This window comes from Anomaloglossus baeobatrachus, chromosome 3, assembly GCF_048569485.1.
Source record: "Anomaloglossus baeobatrachus isolate aAnoBae1 chromosome 3, aAnoBae1.hap1, whole genome shotgun sequence".
Lineage (NCBI taxonomy): Eukaryota > Metazoa > Chordata > Amphibia > Anura > Aromobatidae > Anomaloglossus > Anomaloglossus baeobatrachus.
In genome coordinates, this window is record NC_134355.1 from 570,312,300 (window position 1) to 570,339,503 (window position 27,204).

At 48.5% G+C, this 27,204-nt stretch overlaps 1 protein-coding gene across 1 annotated transcript in view; it reads left to right on the forward strand.

Moving 5' to 3' along the window:
* TRIP12 (thyroid hormone receptor interactor 12) overlaps positions 1 to 12,569 on the forward strand; it is a 221,968-nt gene extending 209,399 nt beyond the window's left edge. The window contains 4 exon segments of the mRNA XM_075341548.1: positions 511 to 624; positions 906 to 1,000; positions 1,103 to 1,206; positions 11,174 to 12,569. Coding sequence (XP_075197663.1) covers positions 511 to 624; positions 906 to 1,000; positions 1,103 to 1,206; positions 11,174 to 11,370 — 510 coding nt within the window. The 3' untranslated portion in view covers positions 11,371 to 12,569.
* The last annotated feature ends 14,635 nt before the right edge of the window (positions 12,570 to 27,204 follow it).

Below are 27,204 nucleotides of genomic sequence, written 5' to 3' on the forward strand. Positions count from 1 at the left end.
AAAAACCTGGTGGCAGATTCCCTTAAGCTAGATAATTTAAAAAAATTAAAAGGCACGCCTAATGTTCACTGCGATGTTGGTTATAACATGGGAAAACTTGATTCCGGGTCGTCGGGTATCCTCTGTGTCCCCAGCCGGAAATGGCTTTTCTATATTGGGGAGCTGCACAATCCACTGGTTATAAGTCAGATTACAGTTTGGGTTACGAGATATCATTGGGATTCAGCCTAAACCCCTTTCATATTATTTGGGGAGTGTGTCGTCTTCTATGTAGGGCAGTTGTTTTACCTTGATAAGACCGCCGGCGTTGCGCGCTGCCCGGGCCAGACTGCTCTGTGGCCAGATGGAATTGAAATGTAGCACAGCATGACGACGTCTGCTGGTTTATCTCATTTAGCAGTGGGAAACACCGTTCTGTCTGGGGCATTGGCAGGCAATTACGGCAGTAGCCGACGTCTGAAGCATATGGTAACCGAAAGATTACATGCATCTTCCTGTATTTTATTTCAGCTTGTAATATACTGGGCATTGAATGAAGGCGTCTCCAGACAGTTCGACTCCTTTAGAGACGGCTTTGAATCAGTCTTCCCTCTTAACCACCTGCAGTATTTTTACCCAGAGGAGGTTTGTCATTTTGCTTTATTCTCACTTTTTGGCACGTTATGTTATCGCGTTCTGGGGCCATGTTCAGGGATTTTGCGGTTTGTTTAGGACATTAGTTTAGTTTATCATAATAATGAAATTCCAGTGACTTATTTCTACAGATCCCTCTGCAGTCCATGACGGCTTCATGATGGATCTGTATTTTGTTTCTCAATTATTCCAGTGAAACGCATTTTATTAGACATTGGGTGGGTGGTCTGATCTATATTTAGTAATTTCTGCGATCATTGCCTTCTCAACAGCTGGATCAACTTCTCTGTGGCAGCAAGGCTGATCCTTGGGATGTGAAGACGCTGATGGAGTGCTGTAGGCCTGACCACGGATACACACATGATAGGTCAGCAGAAAACTATTCTTTATTTTTAATTCTGATATTTAGTGCACATTCTGCTTTACCCTGTATAACCTTACTGTAATATGTCCTTCAATTCTCTTGCAGTCGAGCTGTGAAATTTCTCTTTGAAATCCTGAGCAGTTTTGACCATGAGCAGCAGAGACTTTTCCTCCAGTTTGTCACAGGGAGCCCAAGACTGCCGGTTGGAGGTGAGAATCTGTCAGGTTTTGCTTTCGTTATTTAATATTCAAACTAATCTAAGTACCATTTATACTTGAGTATAAGACAAATTTTTCATTCCATTTTTTTTATGCTGGAAGCGCCCCCCATCAGTTTATACTCGAGTGACGTTCCCATAATAAATTATTTTCACCTATCCTCCATTCCCGCGGCGTCCTCTTACTTACTTCTTGCAGTCCGCAGGCACATAGACCCCTCGATGATCACATCCAGTGCACAAAGCTGTCACTGCAGGCTGCCGTCATGGCTTTACTTCAGTTGAAAGCTTTGTGACACCACAAAGTATTCATCTTCAGTAAAGCCATGATGGCAGCAGTGAGTGTACAGGACGTTAAAAGCAACGGCATAATAGGGGATTGGAATGAGGACATTACTAAAAGATTGGGCGCATTACTAGAGGGCAGAAGGATGGGGCACATTACTACGAGGATGGGCATATTGCCATAGGGCAGAAGGATGTGGAACATTACATTTTATTATCTAATTTTATTTTTGAAAATTTCCTGTAGCTGCTGCATTTCCCACCTTAGGCTTGTACTCGAGTCATTAAGGTTTCCCAGTGTTTTGTAGTAAAATTAGGGGTCTTGGCTTATACTCAGGTTGGCTTATACTAGAGTATATACGTTAAGCTAAAATGTACTAAATGTTTGTGGTTGATTTTATGGTGGCCATCCATTAACTGAATGTCAGCTGAATCCTCAGAACTCTGTGACACCAGTCAATCATACAGTGTACCAAATAATATAAGGGCGTCCAGGGCCGGATTAAGGTTGGTGGGGGCCCCTGGGCAGAAAATCTGGTGGGGGCCCCATAACGTTAACATTTTTAGCCATAACAGTAGAGCGCGAACCGTAGCATTTAGATATAAATCCAATGAACATTTATCCTGTTCTGCCACATTCAGATTTACAGTACTACAATACAGACACAGTCCAGGATCACTCACAGCCGTCACTTATACACGGAAAGTAGAGTTAAGGCTGCTTTACACATTTCGATCTCGCATGCGATCACACACGCCCCCATCATATGTGCGGAACAGGCAATTTGTTGCCCGTGTCGCACAAACGATTACCCCCATCACACGTACCTTCCAAACGACCTCGCTGTGGGCAGCGAACATCCACTTCCTGGAGTGGGAGGGACATTTGGCGTCACAGCAACGTCACACAGCGGCCGGCCAATAGAAGCGGAGGGGCGGAGATGAGCGGGGCGTAAACATCCCGCCCACCTCCTTCCGCATTGCCGGCAGTACGCAGGTAAGCTGCAGTTCATTGTTCCCGGGGTATCACACGGAGCGATGTGTGCTGCCTCAAGAACGATGAACAACCAGACGTTCAATTTTTAGAAAATGAACGACATGTCAGCGATCAACGTTTTAACGCACAATCAGGGTCGCACGTAGCTGTCACAAACTACAATATCACTAACGATGCCGGATGTGTGTCACTTACGACGTGACACATCGTTAGATATATTGTAGCGTGTAAAGCTTTACTCACATTTTTTACTGATCCCAATGTTAAGGCAGCCAGGGCCGGCTCCAGGTTTTTGTGGCCTGTCTCAGTGGACCCCATCCACACACAGACACGCACATACACATACAGGCATACGTATATATACATATTTGAAGACAAATTCAGAAAAATACATATAAACAGACAAATATATGCACAGTCATATACACTGACATATATGCAGACACAGACGCATTAGGGGTCGTGCGCACGTTGTGTAATTCCATGCATTTACACTGCGTATAGCACTGCAGTGTAAATGCATGCGTTCTGCGTCCCCTATACAAGCTATGTAGATTGTGCATGATACGCGCGCACGTAGCTTTTATGAACGCAGTGATTTGGGTGCTAAAATGTTGACCCAAATCTGTGCGTTCATAAAATGAGCATGTCAATTATTCCGTGCGCTATGGATGCAGCTCCCACTCTGTCTATGGTGGGGGAATCAGCCATAGCGCATGAAATCGGATTTTCTGTACAGAAAAACTGCATCCATTATGCAGTGTTTCTGCAGCGATTTGACGCGCACATGTGCTGTCAAATCGCTGCAGAATATTCAGCAGTTACGTGTGCATGAGCCTTTACAGGTATTAATATGGGGAAGTCGCCAGCAGCCTCACTCACCTCTCCCGCTTGTTTCCGTCCAGCTCCTTCAGGACATGTGGCTGTGTTTCACGATGGCTGTCACTAACAGACATGACTGCACATTGACAGCACTGCTGTATATACATCACAGGAGGGGCAGGGGACATAGACGTTACTGGAGTGGCAAACAGCTCTGGTGGTGTACTCATTACTGCGATGGGTGACATAGCGCTCTGGGGAACCCATATAGTTCTGGGGGGGGCCGCACAGACTGCTCTAATTCATATATACACACACACAGTACTGCTTCTTACACACACAGCTCTGACACACACACACTACAATGCACCCTCTACACACACACACACACACTACAATGCACCCCCTACACACACACACACACACAATGCACCCCACATCACCTCCTACACACACACAATGCACCCCACATCACCACACACTACAATGCAGCCCCCCACACACACACACTGCACCCCACATCACCTCCTACACACACACACAATGCACCCCACATCACCACACACACACACACACACACACACACACACACACACACACACACAATGCACCCCACATCACCTCACACACACACACACACACACACAATGCACCCCACATCATCTCACACACACACACACACACACACACACACACACACAATGCACCCCACATCACCTCACACACACACACACACACACACACACACACAATGCACCCCACATCACCTCACACACACACACAATGCACCCCACATCACCTCACACACACACACAATGCACCCCACATCACCTCACACACACACACAATGCACCCCACATCACCTCACACACACACACAATGCACCCCACATCACCTCACAAACACACACACAATGCACCCCACATCACCTCTCACACACACACACACACACACACACACACACACACAGAGAGAATACAATGCACCCCCCATTACCCCTCCCCCCACATACAATACAATGCACCCCCCCATTAACCCTCCCCCACACACAATACAATGCACCCCCCCATTAACCCTCCCCCACACACAATACAATGCACCCCTCATTACCCTTCCCCACACAATACAATGCACCCTCCATTACCCTTCCCCACACACACGATACAATGCACCCTCCATTACCCCTCCCCCCACACACAATACTACCCTCATCACCCCCTACACACACAAATTACACTGCCCCATCACTACACACTCCTCCCCCCTTCCTCGGAATACAGTACTCCTCCTCTGCCTGTCACAGAGCTGTGTTCCTTCACAAATGTTCCCCGTTGTGTCCTCAGCCCCTCCTCACTCATCCCCATTAATTACACCTGTCTCTTCAGCTCCTTCATGGAGCGCTCGCTTCCTCTTGTCCCCTGTGTGGCGCCTGCAGCACTGTGATGACGTCAGCAAGGTGCTGATCTCATCACGTTGCTGCACGTCGGGGGCGGGGCCCAGTCCCGGCGCGCTGTTCAAATGTATTTACGTCTGAAAGATGCAAATACATTTGAATAGGAACGGAAAGAGGAAGCTGCGGTCATCGGCTCTGCTGCGCTCCTCTACACTGGGTGCATGCCGAGCACAGCACACAGCAGAGCCGACAGAGCACAGCGCGCTGCCTCCTGCTAGTGTGCCTAGCATGCACACAGTGTAGAGGAGCGCAGCGGGGACAGCAGATACAGCGGCGCACTACACCGTGCCCCTGCTTCTAGGGGTGGGGGGGGCAGCTGCCCGCCCCTCGCTGGGTACGGCCGCAGCACATAGCAGGGAGCATTAGCACACCTGACCCCGGAAGTACCAGCGGCCGCTGGTACTTCCGGTGTCAATCAGCGTCCTGTGCCCGCAGTTTGTTTTTGCGTCTTAAAGACGCAGATACAAATAAATAGCAGTGCTTCAACACCCCGCGCCTCCCCCCCGAAAACACAGCTGATTTATTAGACTGTCTTTACGGAGGGGGAGAGGGTGTGAAGAAAAAAAAATGCTGACAGGTGCCAAGTATGGTGGGGGCCCCCTTAAAAGCTCTTTTGGTGGGGGCCCCTGGGCTGGAGCCCCGTCTGCCCCGCCTATAATCCGGCCCTGAGGGCGTCCCAATCCTCTGCCCCACAGCAAAGGGAGGGGAAGAGAGGAAATCTATGGTATCTGATGTTTTATGAGAGATAAGTTGATTCTAGAGGTCCCTCCCTATTGATAACCTGTGCATATTTGCCTTGGTATTCACGTGTATAGTGTGTAAGGAGGGATGGCTGCCGTCTTATGTCCATTCATGGCCAAATGTTTTGAGACAGAAAAATTGTTTTTCTTCATCGTTCCTTATGGGAGACCCAGACCATGGGTGTATAGCTTCTGCCTCCGGAGGACACACAAAGTACTACACTCAAACGTGTAGCTCCTCCCTCCTAGCATATACACCCCCTGGTAGCCAGTCCTAGCCAGTTTCAATGCTTTGTGTTCAGGAGGTCACACACACACATGCATTCTCTGATTTTTGATTTTTTGGATTTCAAAGATTTGGAAGCAAAGCGGGTCCAGTCTGGACTCCCGGCATGTCCCTTCTCACCCCACTGTGTCGGCGGTGCTGTTAAGGTTGATTTTACAAGGCTGGAGCCTTCACATGCCGCGCTCCTTCACCATCCCCTGGGGCTCTGGCTTGAAGTGGGAGCCATCACGGTTCTCACTGCTTTGCAGGAGACCGGTCTCCATCCGCAGCCCTTTCAGGATCCTGCCGGACGGAGCGCTCACCTCCCAGGGACCTGGCACCTGCGTCTCACAAGCTAAGTACTGAGACGTTATTACCACAGAAAGTGGTCTTTCCAGGGGTCCCTTGTACTCCTTGTATTTATTGGGGAGAGTGTGTTATATGAGTGTGTTAACATTTCCGGCCGGTTCTCCAGTTTTCACTGGAGAACCGCGCCGATGGTGCCTGCATGCTGGCCGCATGTTTAAATCTAGGCCCCGACTTCGCCTGAGGCCTAGTTTCGGTTTCACTGCCCCTGCATGTCAGTCATGCAGAGGGACAGTGCGGCTCCGCCCAGCGGCTGTTCAGCACAGGGAACGGACACTCCTCACTGAGGAAAGATTCCCTCCCCTGTATACCTCATTTGCCCGCTCTGAGTAGGCCCCGCCCCCTCTCCGCGCTCCGGCGCCATTTTATCAGCGTTCTCAATGTCTGTATAGGCACAGAGATACCACATTGTGACAAATGGGGGCCTGGGCTGGGGGACTGGAGGGCACAGAAATGTATGTTAAACGATCTGGCAAGCCACAACCTCCGGTTGTGCAGCTGCTTATATTCTCTGTTTATATACTCTGCTGGGGGTCATTCTGGACAGAGCCCCCACTTCTGCAGCATGTCTCACATCAGAGCAAGGCTGCAAGGCTGTTCTTAATATGCACTGCATGTAGACTCGTACTGCCTGTACCGAGCACATAAACACAGTGGTCCCTCAGCCTGGAGGCTCATCAGTGGTCCCTCCAGCTGAGGGCGCTTCTGCTGCTACGGCTCGCTCAGCAAAGCTCACAGAGGACTCTTCATCTGGTCTCAGACCCCGTCCTCCTAAAATGGAGACGCAGGGTCCCCTGTCCTTCCTTGTCCCGCAGCTCTGATTCACGAGCTGACTCACTGGACGAGGAGGATGTCTTTACTAGGGGCTCGGACGCTACTTCATGTACCATTGATCTCTCCGAAGGTGATGCAGATGCTAATGATTTGATTGCGTCCATTATATTTGTACTGGACCTCAATCCGCCTGTATCAGGGGAGCATCCCCCTCTGGCAGAAAGGCATCAGTATACCTTAAAGAGAACAAGGAGTGTGTTCCTTAACCACTCCAGTTTTCAGCCCACTGTGACCAAGCCCAGAGTCTGTCCTTACAGACGCTCCCAAAGCGTGGTTCTGATGACTGTTTCCCCCTTCCACCAGAGGTGGTCAAGGAGTGGGCTCATTCACCAAGGGTGGTCCCTCCGGTGTCTAGACTTTCAGCCCGGATAGTTGTATCAGTGGCTGACGGCACCTCTCTAAGGATCCCACTGTACATTAATTCTGTACTGGACCTCAATCCGCCAGTATCAGAGGAGCAACCCTCTCTGGTAAAAAGGCACCAGTTTACCTTGCCTAAGAGAACAAGGAGTGTGTTCCTTAACCACTCCAGTTTTCAGGCCACTGTGATCAAGCCCAGGGTCTGCTCTGTCAAACGCTTCCCAAAGCGTGGTTCTGATGACAGTTTTCCCTTTCCACCAGAGGTGGTCAAGGAGTGGGCTCATTCACCAAAGGTGGTCCCTCCGGTGTTTAGACTCTCAGCCCGGACCGTTGTATCAGTGGCTGATGGCTCCTCACTTAAGGTTTTGCTGTCCGACAGGTTGTCCTTCTGGCCAAATCTGTATGGAGGCGGCAGGGGCCTCGTTCTCCCCAGCTTTTGCAGCAGTGCGGGCTTTCAAAGCCATCTCTGCTTCTCTAGAGGAGATGCATTCCCTCACAGGGACTCTATGCCCGAAATGGTTGCCTTAACTTCCAGACTTCAGTCTTTTCATCCTATGCCATGTCTGCCATGCTGGAGACTCTCACTGCACTGCGGTGGCCTCTGCTAATTTCCTCGCTATCCGCAGGCTCCTGTGACTTCGGAAGTGGAAGGCAGATGCTTCTAAAGAAGTTCCTTGCTGGGCTCCCTTTTGCTGGGACCAGACTATTCGGGAACAACTGGATGAAATTATTAAGGAAGCTCTTGGCGGGAAGAGTTCTTCCATGCCACAAACCTAAACCAGGAAACCTGTCCAGGGCAGGAATCAGTCGAGGTTTCGTTCTTTTCGTTCCTCCATCTGATCGTTCTCTAAGCCCTCGGCCTCGTCCACTAGCTCAGCCAAGGATCGTAAAGCCAAATGGCGCACGAAGCCGCGTCCTCAGAAGACTGCAGGAGATGCTGCCACTAAGTCAGCCTCCTCCTGGCTATCTGGCCACGCCAGCAACGTCCTTGGTCGGTGGCAGGCTCTCCCACTTTGGCGACGTATGGTTTTAACACGTCTCCGATCAGTGGGTGCGGGATACCATCTCCCACGGCTACAGGATAGAATTCTATCCAGCCCGCCAAACAGATTTTTTCTGTCAACTCCCCCCTGCTCCAAGGCCGCCGCCTTCTCACAGGCTGTGGCATTCTTGCAGGCCAATGGAGTAATTGTACCGGTTCCCGACTGGGAACGGTTCTGAGATTTCTGCTTAAATCTATTCCTAGTCCCCGAAGAGGGCGGTGCCTTCCGACCTGGATCTCAAGCTTCTCAAGCATGTTCAGGTGCGGCATTTTCGCATGGAGTCTCTGCGATCAATCAATGACCAAAGGAGATTCCCTAGCATCCATCGACATCAGAGATGCATGTGCCAATCGCAGTTTCACACCAGCGTTGGCTACGTTTTGCAATCGGAGTGGTCCAATTCGTGGCTCTTCCCTTGGGGTTAGCCACGGCCCCTCGAGTATTCTCAAGGTCGGGGCAGCTGTGATTGCGGTCCTGCACCTCTAGGGGTTGGCAGTGATCCTTTTGTCCTGGACGGCCTTCTAGTCTGGGCTTCATCCAGTGCAGACTGTTAGCGGAGTGCCTCGCTCACTCTCTCCACTCCAACCAATTCGGGTGGCTTGTCATTCTGTCCAAGTCCACTCTGACTTCGACCCAGAAGTTCACGTACCCAGGGACGCAATTCGAGACTCTGTCGGCACTTGTGAAGCTGCCCTTAGTCAAACAGCAGTCCCTCCGCTGGCGGTCGACGTCGTTCCATCAGGCACCTAATACAGGTGCTGGATCAGATGGTGGCGTCAATGGAAGCGATTCCCTTGCCCAGTTCCATCTGCGTCCTCTGCGGCTGGATATTTTCCGCTGTTGGAACAAGCGGACTTCCTCCTTCCACGTGGTGGTGGCTTCGCCACAGACCAGGGGCTCGTTTCAGTGGTGGCTTCGGCCCCTCTGTTTCAGGGACGCTCCTTCCTGGCCCCGTCCCGGGTGATCCTCACCAGGATACTAGTCTATCCGGCTGGGGAGCAGTATATCTCCACCATGGAGCGCAGGGCACTTGGACTCTGTCCGAATCAGCCCTCTGGATCAGTGTGCTGGAAATCAGAGCTGTGTTTCTAGCTCTCTAAGCCTTTCACCATCTGTTGGCGGCCAGGCACATTCGAGTCCAGTCAGACAACGCTACAGCGTTTGCCTACATCAACCTCCAGGGCGGGACACTCAGCCGCCTGGCAATGTTGGAGGTTCAACGCATTCTTCAGTGGACGGAGGACTCCTAGTCCACCATATCCGCAGCCCACATCCCAGATGTGGAAAACTGGGAGGCAGATTATCTCAGCCGTCAAACCGTGGCTCCACGATCCTCAGGTTTTTGCGGCAGACGCACTGGTTCAAGTTTGGTCCCATCTCCGTCTGTCTTACGTGTTTCACCCTCTAGCTCTTGCCCAGAGTCCTGCGCAAGATCAGAAAGGAGGGCCGTCGGGTCATTCTCATTACTCCAGACTGACCCAGGCAAGCTTGGTACCCTGACCTGCTCAATCTGTCCGTAGAGGTGCCATGGCATCTCCCGGACTGTCCAGACCTTCTCTCACGAGGTCCGTCTTTCCGACAGAATCCTGCGGCTCTCAGATTGACGGCGTGGCTTTTGAGTCCTGGATCTTGACGACTTCTGGTATCCCTCCTGAAGTCATCTCCACTATGACTCGAGCTCGGAAGTATCCTTTGGCCTTTTGGCCTTGCCGACCCTCCTGTCTCTTCTACAGTCCGGTCTGCAGCTAGGACTATCCCTCAATTCCCTTAAGGGACAGGTCTCGGCTCTGTCAGTTTTGTGCCAGCGGCGTATCGCCCGGCTGGCTCAGGTGCGCTCCTTCATGCAGGGCGCATCTCACATCATTCCGCCTTACCGGCGGCCTTTGGAGCCCTGGGACCTTAATCCGGTCCTCACGGCTTCCGGAAACCCCCCTTTGAGCCTCTTAGGGAGGTTTTTGTTTCCCACTGAAAACCTGCAGTCTGCCCTCAAAAATCAGTGAAGCAGTGGGAGGAGGGGGACTAAAGCACAGACATTGTGATTAATGATGAGCGAGTTTTGAAATACTCGAATTTGCGATACTCTAAACAAGTACTGTCTAATACTCGCATACGCATTCCGAATAGTGTGCAGTGCAAGTCAATGGGGAAAAACTCTCAATGTTACGAGTAACCCTAATGCCGCACTATTTGCTACTTGCATGAATAGAACGGCATTTGGATTACTCGTTACTTTGCGAGTTTTTCCCTTTTTACTTGCATTGCACACACTATTCGGAATGCGTATGTGAGTATTAGACAGTATATTTCGAAACTCGCCCATCATTAATCGTGATAACCTCCAGGCACAGGTTAGATAAGTATTGGTTGCAGTTATCTGATTTACATCTAAAAACATTGAAGCAGCAAACTTTGACATCCCAAATTTGGCGCTTTTGAAGCCAAAAATAATATGACCCTGTCTTATTTTGGGGGAGCACAGTATTGAGATTTACCAGTCAGTCTAGGACTACAAGGGTAATTCTCATAGCCTTTTGAACAATAGCTGGTTGTTTACGGACGTCTGTAGGATGTAACTAATCGGCCATATTTTGGCCATACAGACCTAAACACCAGATATTGGACCACAGCATGCATTTTAAGAGGAGAGTGACTGCCAAATACAAGTGACTCCATTTTTTCCATTATATGAAAATAGCCCAGTAAAATCCATCCAATTTGATCCTTTGTTCCCAGTTTGCATATTTAAAGGAGCTAAGGATGTGTATATAATTTGTCTGTATTCTCTTTACTATAGGCTTCCGGAGCTTAAACCCTCCACTCACCATAGTTCGCAAGACTTTTGAATCCACCGAAAACCCTGATGATTTCTTGCCCTCCGTTATGACCTGCGTCAACTACCTTAAGCTGCCAGACTATTCTAGCATTGAGATTATGCGTGAGAAACTGTTAATTGCTGCTCGCGAAGGACAACAGTCATTCCACCTCTCTTGATCCGATGGGACTTACCACGGACCTTGCTTATGATAAAACATGATTACTTTTCTAAGCGCGTCACCAGAGTCGAGGCGACATTCTCCGCCTTATCGTAGAGGAAACCGATGCAGATTACTACAGACACAATAAAAAAAAAATAAAAACAAACCTATTAGTTCCATTAAACGACCCCCCTGGACGTGTAAAACTGATCAGGCTTGAACGATACATGACATAAGTTTGTTTAGAAAGATTTTTTTTTTTTTTTCTTTTTTTGCTTAAATTATCCTTTATTTCAAGAGTGAAGTTTTTAAATTGCTTTGCTGTGTGACTTTAAAATAAAAAGGAGGGATATTAAAGAAAAACAGTCTAAGGAAGAACAAAAGGGATGTTTTTGAAGCTGGAAAATAAATATTGCTGTGCAGTTTAAAAATCCCAGTCTGTGTGTATCCATCGAGCTAAATACGAGCCCACACCCTCCACTGCTTGTTCCCATCTAAAAGCAGATTTTGCATACAGGTACATGGAATCGCAAAGCCTGTTCATTGACAAATCTAGCTATGTAGTTGAGCGTTTCCTCACTTGACACAGCCTCCCTGATTACTTATGTGCAATTGAGTTTTCTGCAAACGCAGACTTGATGGCAGGCAGCCGCATTGTTAGCTTATGTGAAAGAAGCAACGCTGCCTTTCAATATAGTAAGAACTATCAGAGGGATATTTACCCATGAGCTCCAAAAAAAACCCGTGGGGCAATAAAAAGAAGCCGAGATTTCATGGTTTGTGCTGGCCTTTTTTTCCAGGATACTTTAAAACTGTTTACACAGTATATAAAGAACTGAGTGGTGTTTTTTTTTTTGTTTTTGATTTGTTCAAAATGTAAAACTTAAAATAATAAAAAAAATAAATAAAACTTGGCTGGCCTGTATTTATCTAATACAGCCATAGCATTTCAATTTAATGTATATTTTAAAAAAAATATAAAAAAAAAAAATGCCCTTAATTTTCTTTCTTCAGATTATTATATATTATTTTTTTTTTTGTTTGTTTTTTTTTTCTTTCTGGGTTTAGTTTAAGAGGGAGGGTTGGAAATGTTTTGACAATGAAAGCAAATGTTCTCAATGTCCTGTTCTATGTGCTGATTTCTCAGATCTGCAATAATCTACTTCATCAGGTTCATGTTTTTACCTGAATATAAATAAAACAGAGAAAAAGTTTGCTTCATGTTTTTATTTTACTTTATTTTGTTCCATTTCCATTTGTTGACATCTCGTGTATATCTTCCTCCCTTGTGTAATGAAGAGTCATCTGTTCAGGCAGCCATAGATGTCAAAATTATCCACCGGTCTGATATATGTTCATATTGTGATTTTATTTATTTCTTTATTTTACAATTTGAATGGGGAATACACAGATCTTTATTTTTCATGTTAAAATAATGAACCACAGTATCTTAGCCATTTCCATCTCTCCGTAGAGATTGATCTCAGTACCATTTGCAAAACTGTCAATCATTAAGAATACTCTTTACATATTTACAGCAGATTTACTTTGTTTTTTGGGGTTGTTTTTTTTTTTTTTAAAAAAATTATTTAAATTAACAATGTTACTCTGTCAGTCCAATATGTTGCTCTGTGTAAGGGCAGCAACATTACACTTACAGGTCATATTATATATGGCCCAGCATTTTTAGGCCCAGAAACCTACTAAAATAAAAGGGCAACACCTCTCCTCCGTGTCAGTTTGGTTTCCTGTCCTTAGAAGCTGGTGGCTTGGATATCCTGGGTCAGAACAAGTGGCTGGAAGAGCGGCTTACCTGCCGTGCTGCTAGAGCTTTGGCCTCGGAAGAGTCTCCCCAGGGCCAATGTGCCTCTGCGGTGGGATTCGCAGGCATGGCAGGGTCAGACAAAATCCTCTGCCCAGGCCTGTGTGCACGCACTGCATCCACACTGTGGTATGCCCTGTCTCAAAGCGCGCTGGTAAACATCCGGAAGCATGTGCCGGCATTTTGATGACGCGGTCCTATGCCACCTGGAACTGGTATGTACACAGCCACCGCAAGATGGTGTGCCCCACCGCTGCAACGCCAAGTAGCAAGGCCAGAACCATGCCCTATAAGAGCACTGCCTGTCTGGGGTAACTGCGCTCATGTCGTCCTCCTATAATGGAGGACCAGCAAGATATTCAGATTACGAGAGCAGTGTTATAATCAGCGTATTCGGCAGAAGGGCAGCAGAGGTAGTCACTCTCCCACCTGAGTGGCGGTAGAATCGGCCAGAGATACTGGAATTCCCGGAAGGACCAACCCTAATAAGGTTCCCCTTATTTTTGTCCTGTTTCTATAGTAGAAGCCCTGGGAGAGGATGGCCCAGGAGAAGAATAGGGAATGTGCCCTGGGTAAGACCGCATTACCTTTTGGGGGGGGGGGGGGGGGGCAGAACATTTTGCGTTACATGTATACTGAAGCCTATTGGTGTGGAGGCCCCTGATTTTGCATCGTTTGAGGGCAATTATCAGAGCAGAGGTTAGAGTCCTTTTAACACTAGTGAGGTAGTCATTTTGACTACTTTGCACCATGTATTTCTATATAGTTGTCATGAGTCCAGTAGTTCTAGTGTTAAAGGTGTAGCTCAGTCGGAAATTAAAAGGGTTAAGAGGGGGGGGGGAGCTAAAGAGCAGATTTCAGATTCTGGAGATTACTCAGTTTCCAGATCATCCTCCTCATCTTCCTTTATTACCTTGTCATCTGACCGTGGGATAGGCGGTAGGCCATGTTTTCCAGCGGCTGAGACCAGCCGGTTAGTCAAAGCTGTTACGTCCACTATGGGATTGGTTAATACCAGAGGGCTGCAGTAACTAGTGGATATATAAATGGTTGGAGCAGAAAAAAAAGGTGCTTGTTAGCTGTAAATTACAAGATTAACTGGTGAAAGGGCACATTAAGAAACCTGACAGAAGGGCCTGTTTAGCCTCGTCTTTAAAAAGGCATTATTCATTTGAGGAGGACTCTTTAATGTGAAACAAGAGACTGATGTGACGGTTGCAAAATCAGCCAAGAAATCGACCATTCCCTTTTTATGACCTTGGCATCCCTATCAGATCAACTGGATGGAAAAGCTTACAGCTACCTGAAGTGCTTGTAGGAAACGTCAGCAAGGGCTCTAAGACCCGCTGTTCCAAGAGCATGTGTGGCATATCGGTGGATTTCCTGATGAAGTGGGTGACACTTTGAAACGCATTGACTAAAACCACCTTCATTCAACTTTCCTGGATTTGTCATATCTAATGCAGCGCAGTAGCAGTTCCAAATCTTTTGTGCCTGATCTGCTTCAGCTCTTTTAGCGTGTGGATTCTGCAGCAGCTGACTACATGCTTTAATTCTGGTTGTGTGACACACAACCCCATAAGGTGAGCACAATCTCTTATTACTCTGTCCGTTGAGTAAGACCCTATTGCGTGTTTTCCATTCAGCTTTTACAAATGCGGGAAAACAGTCTCAATTATGGTAAAACAGTATGAATGCTTACCTTTTAGAGCCTTCCACAGAAGGCATGATCTTTTCTCCTAGAATTTACTGGTACTTGATTGAATCCATCTTGTTTTTCATGTTCTGTAGACTTCAAGTGTGCAAGGAAGAAAAGAAACCTCAGAGCATCACTAAACAACCGCCATGATTCATTGTAGGCATCACTGAGCCACCACCATACTTCACTGTAGGCAGGGTGTTTTTATTCAGTGTATCTTGCACTCTTTCTCCTTCAAATAAACCACATATCCAAAAAGTTCCAATTTTACTTTATCACTCCATGTAAGGCCCCTTTCAGACATCAGTGCTTAATCAGGTACAAGCCACACGGATCTGTATGGTCATACGTGTGACATCTGTTTTTGTATACTTGTGACATCAGTGTGACACGTACCGGAGAAAACACGGGTCTGTGAAATAAAAATATTTTCTATATTCATCTGTATCCAGCACTGTTTTCTTCGGCTCTGCTGTCTATTACTGTAGAAGGAGGTCAAGGGGAATATTGCTATAGAATGTTTTTGGGTTTTTTGTTTTGTTTTTTTATAGGGGCTATTACTGTAGACTGGGGTTTAGGGGGGGTCTATTACCGAAGACGGGTGTAAGGAGGATATTATAATTTGGGATTTATGGGGGTCAATTACTGTAAAATGGGGTTTAGGTGGGCTATTACTGAAGACTGGTGCTGAGTGAGACTTACTGCAAACTGGAGGTTAGGATGGCTTAGAGTGAAGGATAGTGCAACGGACAAAATGGATGGGGGAGAGTGAACAACTCAGTATGGTGGGGGGACAGTGTAGTGGGCTAAGTATGGAGAGGGGACATCATGTGTGCTCAGTATGGAGTAGAGCAATGTAGGGGACTACGTATGAAGATTAGGCCAGTCTTGGGGGGTGGGGGGATCTCGACATTAGGCATGAGGTAGTGTGATGATCTAAATATGATGAGTGGTGCAGCATGGAGGCCTCAGTATGGAGAGGAGGTTGGGAGCTCATTATGGACTTGGTTGAAAGCATGAATAGGTCATTGTGAAGAGGGTGTAGTATGATGTGGGGGACCGTGTGGAGGTCATAGTTCATAATTGAGGAAGGTGTAGTAGATATAATTTACTGTTTAAGGAAGGACAGTGTGGCGTTTTAGTTGATTAGGGTGCAGTGTGATGGTCATGGAACACACGAGCAGACAGTGTGGTGGTTATAGTATAAAACTGGGGATGGTGTGGCGGGTATTTTTTAGAAGATAGCATAGAGGCCATGTACTATAAAAGGCACAGTGTTGATTAATATTATTTTGCAGGGAGTGCAGTGAGGAAAAAATATTTATCAGGGGAACAGCATAGGGCTCATTTAAGGCACAGCATTGGTGATTATTTTTAATCAGGAACATAATGACAGTGTTATTTTTAAGAGCACCATGTTGAAATGTGCTGCTGAAGAGGGAAGTCTGCGGAGACCAGCTGTGGATGTGTATAGAGATGAGCGGATACGTTGAAGTTCTGGTTCTCCAGGTTCAGCCAGACTAAGTTCATTTCGGGACCCGGACTTGACCTTAAGTTGATCCTGGTGCCTGAACCCCATTTGAAGTCTAGGATTGTGCAGTTCGGCTCTCCGCCTACAGCCAGCCATAGACAGGGAACTTTCAGGGGAGAGAGGGCTTTTTTTTTTTTTTTTTTTTACACTCCATCCAAAACCGTTGTTTTTACCTCCATTGACAGCCATTCAGTGACTTCACGCTGCTCACACTGGACTGAGCACAGAGCTTACGCAAGCACCCCAATGCTCGATTGAGCAATTAGCATACATACTTTTTTCTTTATCGTTCCTTTGGGAGATCCAGACCATGGGTGTTTAGCTTCTGCCTCCGGAGGACACACAAAGTACTACACTTAAAAGTGTAGCTCCTCCCTCTGAGCTTATACACCCCCTGGTAGCCAGTCCTAGCCAGTTTATTGCTTTGTGTCAAAAGGCATACATCCACACATGCATTCTCATCTGATTTGTTTGACTTTTGGAAAGAGTTTGAAGAAAAGCGGGTCCATGTCTGGACTCCCGGCATGTCCCTTCTCACCCCACTGTGTCGGCGGTGTTGTTAAGGTTGATTTACAAGGCTGCAGCCTTACATTCCGCGCTCCTTCACCATCCCTTCTGGGCTCTGGCTTGAAGTGGGAGCCAGCACGGTCTCCATGCCTGGCAGGAGTCCGGTCTCCATCCACAGCCCCTTGAGGATTCTGTTGGACCGGAGCACTCATCCCCAGGGACATGGCCCTGCGTCTCAGCAGCTAAGTACCTGAGACGTTTATGTTGGGGGTCCCGGTTCTTTATTGTAAGGGGAGAGTATGCTGTATGTGATTGTTTTAACTTTTCCGGCGGGTTCTCTAGCTTTTGCCTGAGAACCGCGCCGATGGTGCCTGCTTGTCGGCCTCGCCGCTTAAATTTAGGCCCCGGCTTCGCCGGAGGCCTAGTTTCATTTTCCTGCCCTCGCCTGTCACTCATGCAGAGGGACAGGTTCGACTCCTCCCGGTGGCCGTTCTACACAGGGGAGGGACACTCCCCACTGCTGGGGCGTCCCTCCTTCCCTGCAGGTCTCTATAGCTCTCCATTTCCCGCTCTTTTATAGGAACGCCCTCTTCTCAGGCAGAGTTCACTCTGCTCTGGGACATCCTGCATTCTGCATCTCTGCTGAGGTGCTGCGACTGGGGGACAGGGCTTCGGGATCTGGAGGGCACACAACACCGCGCTCAGCGGTCTGGTAAGCCACAGCCGGTCTCCGGTTGTGTACCTCTGTATATTCACAAGGAGCAAGGCTCCAAAGCTTTATTCTGCATGCACTGCATGTAAGCTCCTGCTGCCTGAGCCGAGCACCTATCCACATTGTGATGTCTGCTCTAACTTGGCGGTGCCACAGCCTGGAGTCTCACCCCCAGTGGTCTCTCAGGCTGCTGCTGCACCTGTGACTGAACCCCCGGCCTGGGTAGAGTCCTTTTCTAGGTCCATATCCCAGTCATTTGCTGAGTCCATGGGGCTTTTGTCCAGGACTTTGATTAATATGCATCAGCCCCCCTCACAGGGTGCCTCTAATACTCTTGACAGAGGACTCCTATCCTCTGACCTCCGTCCATCGGAGCTCACGGAGGATTCATCATCTGATCCCAGACCCCGTCCTTCTAAGAGAAGGCGCAGGGTTTCCTCCCCCTCCCCATCCCATGGCTCTGTCTCAAGAGCTGACTCTCTAGGTGAGGAGGATGCCCTCACTGGGGGCTCGGAGGCTATGTATCCCATCGATTTCTCTGAGGGTGACTCAGATCTTAGTGATTTTGATTGCTTCTATTAATTCTGTGCTGGATCTCAATCTGCCAGTGTCAGAGGAGCAACTCTCTTTGGCAGAAAAACATCATCAGTTTACCTCGCCTAAGAGAGTGAAGAGTGTGTTCTTTAACCACTCCAGTTTTCAGACCGCTGTGACCAAACCCAGGGCCTGTCCTGACAAACGCTTTCCAAAGCGTGGTTCTGATGACCGGTTTCCATTTCCTCCTGAGGTGGTCAAGGAGTGGTCTCACTCCCCAAAGGTAGACCCCCCGGTGTCTAGGCTCTCAGCCCGGACCGTTGTGTCGGTGGCTGACGGCACCTCACTTAAGGATTCCACTCACCGTCAGATTGACCTTCTGGCCAAATCTGTGTATGAAGCTGCGAGGGCCGCGGTTTCCCCGACTTTTGCAGCAGTGTGGGCTCTCAAAGCCATCTCTGCTTCTCTAGAGGAGATGCATTCCCTCACCAAGGAATCTATGCCTGAGATGGTTACCTTAACTGCTCAGGCTTCAGCTTTTTCATACTATGCCATGTCTGCCATGCTAGAGGCTGCTCACCGCACTGCGGTGGCTTCAGCTAATTCTCTTGTTATCCGCAGGATTTTGTGGCTTCGAGAGTGGAAGGCAGATGCTTCTTCCAAGAAGTTTCTTGCTGGGCTCCCTTTTGCTGGTTCACGGCTGTTTGGTGAACAGCTGGATGAAATCATTAAAGAAGCTACTGGCGGGAAGAGTACTTCCATGCCACAAACCAAGACCAGGAAACCCGCCCAGGGTAGGAATCAATCGAGGTTTCGTTCCTTTCGTTCCTCCAACTGGTCATCCTGTAAGCCTTCCGCCTCGTCTGCTAACTCAGCCAAGGATCAGAAATCCAACTGGTGCCCAAAAGCGCGTCCGCAGAAGACCGCAGGAGGTTCTGCCACTAATTCTTCTGCCCGCTCCAGCCACGTCCTTAGTCGGTGGCAGGCTCTCCTATTTTGGCGACGCTTGGTTAAAGCAAGTCTCCGATCAGTGGGTGAAAGACATCATATCTCACGGCTACAGGATAAAATTCTCTTCCAGCCCTCCAAACAGATTTTTTCTCTCAACTCCCCCCTGCTCCAAGGCCGCCACCTTCTCGCCATTGCCTCTATGACCCAAGGGGAGTTCCTGGCGTCCATCGACATCAGAGATGCCTATCTACATGTGCCAATCGCAGTGTCACATCAGCGTTGGTTACGTTTTGCGATAGGAGAGGATCATTTCCAATTCGTGGCTCTCCCCTTCGGGTTAGCCACGGCCCCTCGGGTATTCACCAAGGTCATGGTGGCAGTGATTGCGGTCCTGCACCTCCAGGGGTTAGCAGTGCTTCCTTATCTGGATGACCTTCTGGTCAAGGGTACATCCAGCGCAGACTGTCAGCGGAGTGTTTCGCTCACTCTCGCCACCCTAGCCCAATTCGGGTGGATTGTCAATCTTCCCAAATCCACTCTGACTCCGACCCAGAGTCTCATGTACCTAGGGATGCAATTCGAGACTTTGCCGGCACTTGTGAAGTTGCCCTTAGACAAACAGCTGTCACTCCGGTTGGCGGTGCGCTCTCTCCTGAGGCCCCGCCGTTATACCCTCAGGCGTCTGATGCCGTTGCTGGGTCAAATGGTGGCCTCCATGGAGGCGGTTCCCTTTGCCCAGTTCCATCTGCGTCCTCTGCAGCTGGACATTCTCCGCTGTTGGGACAAGCGGCCTTCCTCCTTACAGAGGTTAGTGGCTCTGTCGCCACGGACCAGGAGCTCTCTTCAGTGGTGGCTTCGACCCCCTCTCCCTGTCCCAAGGGCGCTCCTTCCTGACTCCGTCCTGGGTGATTCTCACCACGGATGCCAGCCTATCCGGCTGGGGAGCGGTACATCTCCACCACAGAGCTCAGGGCACTTGGACTCCGTCCGAGTCAGCCCTTTCAATCAATGTGCTGGAAACCAGAGCTGTGCTTCTAGCTCTCCTAGCCTTTCACCACCTGTTGGCGGGCAGGCACATTCGAGTCCAGTCAGACCACGCGACAGCGGTTGCCTACATCAATCACCAAGGCGGGACACGCAGCCGCCTGGCAATGTTGGAGGTCCAACGCATTCTTCAATGGGCGGAGGACTCCAAGTCCACCATATCCGCAGTCCACATCCCTGGCGTAGAAAACTGGGAGGCAGATTATCTCAGCCGTCAATCCGTGGACGGTGGCGAGTGGTCCCTGCACCCGGCAGTGTTTTAGTCAATCTGCCGCAAGTGGGGCACTCCGGACGTGGACCTAATGGCATCCCGTCACAACAACAAGGTTCCGGTTTACGTGGCTCGCTCCCACGATCCTCAGGCCTTCGCCGCGGACGCTCTAGTTCGAGACTGGTCCCAGTTTCGTCTGTCCTACGTGTTTCCCCCTCTAGCTCTCTTGCCCAGAGTCCTGCGCAAGATCAGAATGGAGGGCCGTCGAGTCATCCTCATTGCATCGGACTGGCCCAGGCGAGCTTGGTATCCGGACCTGCTCCAACTGTCCGTGGAGATGCCGTGGCATCTTCCGGACCGTCCAGACCTGCTCTCGCAAGGTCCGTTTTTCCGCCCGAATTCTGCGGCACTCAAATTGACGGCGTGGCTCTTGAGTCCTGGATTTTGATAGCTTCTGGTATTCCTCCTGAAGTCATCTCCACTATGACTCGGGCCCGTAAGTCTTCCTCCGTCAAGATCTATCACAGGACTTGGAAAATTTTTCCTGTCCTGGTGTCGCTCTTCCGGCCATTCTCCTTGGCCATTCTCGTTGCCGACCCTTCTGTCTTTTTTACAGTCCGGTCTGCAGCTAGGACTGTCCCTCAACTCTCTCAAGGGACAAGTCTCAGCTCTATCAGTGCTTTTCCAGCGGCGTCTCGCCCGGCTGGCTCAGGTCCGCACCTTCATGCAAGGTGCGTCTCACATCATTCCGCCTTATCGGCGGCCCTTGGATCCCTGGGACCTTAACTTGGTCCTCACGGTATTGCAGAAACCCCCTTTCGAGCCCCTTAGAGAGGTTTCTTTGTATCGTCTTTCTCAAAAGGTGGCCTTTCTAGTTGCTATAACTTCTCTCAGGAGAGTCTCTGATTTGGCTGCGCTCTCCTCGGAGTCACCTTTTTTGGTTTTTCACCAAGACAAGGTAGTTCTCCGTCCGACCCCGGACTTTCTTCCTAAGGTGGTCTCTCCCTTCCATCTTAACCAGGATATTTCCTTGCCTTCCTTCTGTCCGGCCCCTGTTCATCGCTTTGAGAAAGCGCTGCATACTCTAGATCTGGTGCGTGCTCTCCGGATCTATGTGTCTCGCACCGCTGCGCTTAGGCGGTGCACCTCTCTTTTTGTGCTAACCACAGGGCGGCGCAAGGGTCTCTCTGCTTCTAAGCCGACCTTGGCCCGTTGGATTAGATCGACCATTTCGGACGCCTACCAGAGTACTCAGGTGCCTCCCCCGCCGGGGATCAAAGCACACTCGACCAGAGCTGTCGGTGCCTCTTGGGCTTTTAGGCACCAGGCTACGGCTCAACAAGTCTGTCAGGCTGCCACTTGGACTAGCCTGCATACCTTTTCGAAGCACTACCAAGTGCATGCTCATGCTTCGGCAGATGCGAGCTTGGGCAGACGCATCCTTCAGGCGGCTGTCGCCCACTTGTGAAGTTAGGCTCCGCCTACTTCTTAGTTTTTTCTGTTTATTCCCACCCAGGGACCGCTTTGGAACGTCCCATGGTCTGGGTCTCCCAAAGGAACGATAAAGAAAAAGAGAATTTTGTTACTTACCGTAAATTCTTTTTCTTATAGTTCCGTATTGGAAGACCCAGCTCCCTCCCTGTTGCCTGTTGGCAATTTTCTTGTTCCGTGTGTTATCACCGGCTGTTGTCGTGGACAGAGTCTCCGGTTGTTCCGGTTCTTACTCTGTTGTGGGTGGCTATTCTCCTTCACCTTTTGCACTAAACTGGCTAGGACTGGCTACCAGGGGGTGTATAAGCTCAGAGGGAGGAGCTACACTTTTAAGTGTAGTACTTTTTGTGTCCTCCGGAGGCAGAAGCTAAACACACATGGTCTGGGTCTCCCAATACGGAACTATAAGAAAAAGAATTTACGGTAAGTAACAAAATTCTTTTTTTTTTTTGTTTTTTTTTAATAGTCAGTGTTTGGTACGAATTGAGAATTTCATAGTTTGGGTTCGTTCAGGTCTGTGGAGTCATTATAGAGTCAGGTGTAAGGGGGTGGGGGTTTGGCCACCCCAGACCTACAAATCCACAATGTGGAACGTATAGTTGTGTACTGTGTACAGTTTGTGGAGTCTAACATTTAAATTGGTGTAATATATGTGTGGCCACTAGGTGGCCACATTGGGCTGCCTGCTTCTCCTGGTTCTCGGGGCTAAAAAGAGTTAATGGGATGGCGGAGTCCAGCCAATGAAAAGGAAAGGGACACAAAAGAACAGGAGAGTCCCCGAGGAGGGGTAATACGTGTATATTCCCAACAAAGTCAATTAGACGGACTCTGAGTCAAATCCTGCTACCGGACACGTGGGGCCCTAGTGTGGAGAGGGCTGTGTGAACCATGTCCCAGAATGTGGGTAAAGTCTGGATGGTGGTCACCTCCTAGCAGTTACTCAAAGAACCCCCTCAACTAGCGGAAGGTCAGTGGGCTTCAACGACGGGAGTAGATCCTGACAGCATCTGCAGAGGAGTGCCGTCTCCAGAAATCCCATCCCAGCTTATAGCTGAAAATTCCTATTGGTAGGACAACTGGACAACCAGAGGACTTTATTGTTCCTGCCCAGCAGAATGAAGATGGATGAGGGGCTTGGAGGCCCAAGTACCAGGGAAGTGGCTGGCCGTAAAAATTGAGTGACTCAGGTTGCTAGTTGCAACCCTGATCTAGAACCAGAGCATGGCTAAGTTCACACAGGGCATCTATTGCTGCATTTTTGAGGTCACAAAGATGCACCAAAAGGCATGCATTTCCTTCCCCCAGCAAAGTCTCAGATTTTGATTTTGCTGTCCACACTGGTCATCTTTTGTTGGCTGCATCTTGGCTGCGTTTTTGAAGATGCACCTTGTCAATTCTTTTTGTGTTTTTGCAGTGTTTTTGAGCCCTTCCAATCAATAGATTTGACTAAAAAAAAGTGTTTTTTTGCCGCAGTCCGTTTTTTGGGACATACACTCTGCATCTTTGTGGTTAAAAAAAAAATGCTGCATGTGAACATACCCTATATACAATAAGTATTGTGGAGGACAGACCGCATAACCGTATTGATGGAGAAGAGATGTGCCCGCCGCTGGTGTGATGTAAACTTTGTGGAAGTTTAATTCAGTAAAGCAATGTTGATGTTTAAGGAGAACTGTCTGTGTGTGGTGCTTGAGGGTACTGGGTCCTGCTGCAACCGGCAGCTGAGAAGCGGTCCTCAAGAGAGAACTAGCCCTGGCCTCTGGCCTGAAAGTAAGTACCCCGATGAATTAAGTCATGACAGTGACAAGGGTCATCGGAGATCCACCCGCCCCTGTTAGTTACACAGATCAGCCGACATGTGCAGGGAAGCATGTAAAAACATGGTAATGAGCAACATTAAAATGGTATCTTATTACCATTGTTAAAGACATACTAAGATCTGCAGTTTCATGCAATACAATTTTATGTTGGGCTGGTGGTGGTTCTGGTTATGTAGTCATGTACTGATGGTGGTTCAGTCAATGTAGTAGTGTACCGCTGGTAATTGTTCTGATGGTTGTTGTGGTAATGTAGTTGTGTACTGATGTTGCTTCTGATGTAGTCTTGAATTAAGGTTGGTTCTAGTGATGCAGTTGTATACGGACAGTGGTTCTAGTGATATGTAGCTGCAGCAATATTTAATTTATTAAACTTCATAGTAGGTCATTATTGGGTCAGTGTGCCAGATTAAAAATACATGTATATCTGTCTCAATGAGGCCATCAAAGGAAAAAACTGGAGGAAACAGGTTTTATGCCGCGCTTGAAGACCACAGACATTGATGTCAGAACAGATGATTCTTTTATTATTTCATTCCTACGCGTTTCGGAGACCCCAACTCTCTCCTTCAGGGAAAAGAACTTTCTTTTCCCTGAAGGAGACAGTTGGGGTCTCCGAAACGCGTAGGAATGAAATAATAAAAGAATCATCTGTTCTGACATCAATGTCTGTGGTCTTCAAGCGCGGCATAAAACCTGTTTCCTCCAGTTTTTTCCTTTGATGTTCCACTTGTGTAACAGGGCTGCTGCTGGACCGCTTGGGCGCTCACTTTTGCTGTTAATGGAGTTGTGACTGGCACAACCCGATCAGGTGAGTGCATTACTTCTTTATGATTTTGCCCAATATATCGGGTAAGACCCTATTGCGCCTTTTCTCTCCCATATAGTTTACTCAATGAGGCCATATATCAGCTGAACAAGTATTTGACTAAAGCCCCCATACACTATAAACAGCTGTCCCATGATTCGGCTGGCAGCTATCTCCCTGACTCTCCCATACAAATGAGTGCTCATTTAGTCGAGTGTTCTTGTGTTATCTATGAGATAGCTGCTTCCAGACTCTTGTGGTGTGCTCATCTCTTGAAGAATAAAAGGATCTGCAGTCCGAAAACGTACATGCTGGATCCTCATCTCCTCGACAGTCAATTAGACGGTCAGCCAAACCTGTCTGTCTATGGGTTCAATATAAAAAAAGAATATATCCGGCACACCACTATGCAAAAGAGGAATCTTGGAATTGGTTTGAAAAAAACATGGATTTATTGTGTATGTACAGGAAAGTCCGTCCAACGTTTCGATCCAAAAGGATCTTTCACAGGGACAATGGGCGTCAGCTGACGCAATCACTGGAGATCCACTTTCCCACCAACGCAGTTGCAGGCTTCCGTTTACCCATTCTCAGCCGGCAGCACTGCCATTCCTCCTCTCTGGAAGCATTCCTGCTCTGCTTGCTGTAAGGGAATTCCCCTCAGACAAATTGGATCCCTCTTCTGTAGGGAACTGGTATATGTCTTTCCAATAAAAACCATTACCTACAAACCAGCCATATACCCAGTGATACGCACTTAACAGTGACCGTCATAGTGCCACTCCACGCTTAATATTAATGCCCTATTTACCAGCAAGGTTTCCCCTTCTCCGATCACGTTATATAAAGGAATTACATTAATGTGACCCAGTCAGTGGCATGATCGGTTTCCCCATCCGACATTGTGTGACTAACATTTATTGGTTCCATTGATCCGGATTTTTCCCTGCTATACACAAGACCACGACACGTTCTTGTTGGACACTCCCCTAGCACTATATCACTTAATAGAAATACTGAGACCGCTTACGCATCCTTCTGGTACACTTTGATGGCCTCTTGCACTGATATGATTTGACAACCCTTGTATACTTCAGGTCCCATTGTCCCTGTGAAAGATCCTTTTGGATCGAAACGTTGGACGGACTTTCCTGTACATACACAATAAATCCATGTTTTTTACAAACCAATTCCAAGATTCCTCTTTTGCATAGTGGTGTGCCGGATATATTCTTTTGTTATATTGGACTTATTATTCCAGAGCACCCCCACGTTGAGTGAGCCAGGTCTATCTCTATATTATTGTCTATGGGTTCAGGCAACTTTATTATTATAGCGCCATTTATGCCATGGCGCTTTACAAGTGAAAAGGGTACACATAAACAACAAGTACAACAATCATGAACATTACAAAAACAGACTGGTACAGAAGGAGACAGGACCCTGCCCACGAGGGCTCACAGCCTACAGGGGATGGGTGAGGGAACAATATGTGAGGACAGCTTGTTACACAGTTGTGTACTGGTCTGACAGTTGTAGGCTTGTCTGAAGATATGGGTCTTCAGGTTCCTTTTGAAGCTTTCCACGGTAGGTGAGAGTTTGATATGCTGAGGTTGAGCATTCCAGAGTATGGGGGAGGTGCGGGAGAAATCTTGTATGCGATTGTGGGAAGAGGAGTAGAGAAAGAGGTCTTCTGAGGAACTGCGACTGCGTGCAGGTAGGTACCAGGAGACTAAAGGCCGCTTTACACGCTACGACATTGCTAAAGCGATCTCGTTGGGGTCACGGGTTTTGTGACGCACATCCGGCCGCGTTAGCGATGTCATTGCGTGTGACACCTATTAGCGATTTTTGAATCGTTGCAAAAACGTTCAAAATCGCTTATCGGTGAAATGCCCCCCTAAGCTCAATTATCGTTGCTGCTGTAGTAACTATGTAGTTCGTCGTTCCTGCGGCAGCACACATCGCTACGTGTGACACCGCAGGAATGAGGAACCTCTCCTTACCTGCGTCCGGCCCGCAATAAGGAAGGAGGTGGGCGGGATGTAAAACCCGCTCATCTCCGCCCTTCCACTATGGGCGGCCGCTTAGTGACGTCGCTGTGACGCCGAACGAACCGCCCCCTTAGAAAGGAGGCGGTTCCCCGATCACAGCGACATCGCTAGGCAAGTAAGTAGTGTGACGTGTCCGCGCGATGTTGTGCGCCACAAGCAGCGATTTTGCCCGTGACGCACAACCAATGGGGGCAGGTACGCACGCTAGCGATATTGGTAACGGTATCGCAGCGTGTAAAGCGGCCTTAAGTCACAGATGTATGGAGGAGACAGGTTGTAAATGGCTTTGTATGTCATGGTTAGTGTTTTGAACTGGAGTCTTTGGGCATTGGGAAGCCAGTGAAGAGATTAGCAGAATGGTGAGGCCAGGGAATAGCAAAGGGAGAGGTGGATTAATTGGGCCACAGAGTTTGATAGATTGGAGGGGTGCAAGAGTGTTGAAAGGGAGGCCACAGAGCAGTAGTTTGGACGGGAGATGATGGGGGCATGCACTAATGTTTTTGCTGATTCTTTGGAAAGGAATGCACAAATCCAGGAGATAGTTTTGAGTTTTAGTCAGCAGAAGTGAAGAGGGCTTCGATATGTGGCTTGAAGGATAGAGCAGAGTCGAGGGTTACTCCGAGGCAACAAACTTGGGAGACTGGGGAGAGTGAGCAGCCATCAACTTTG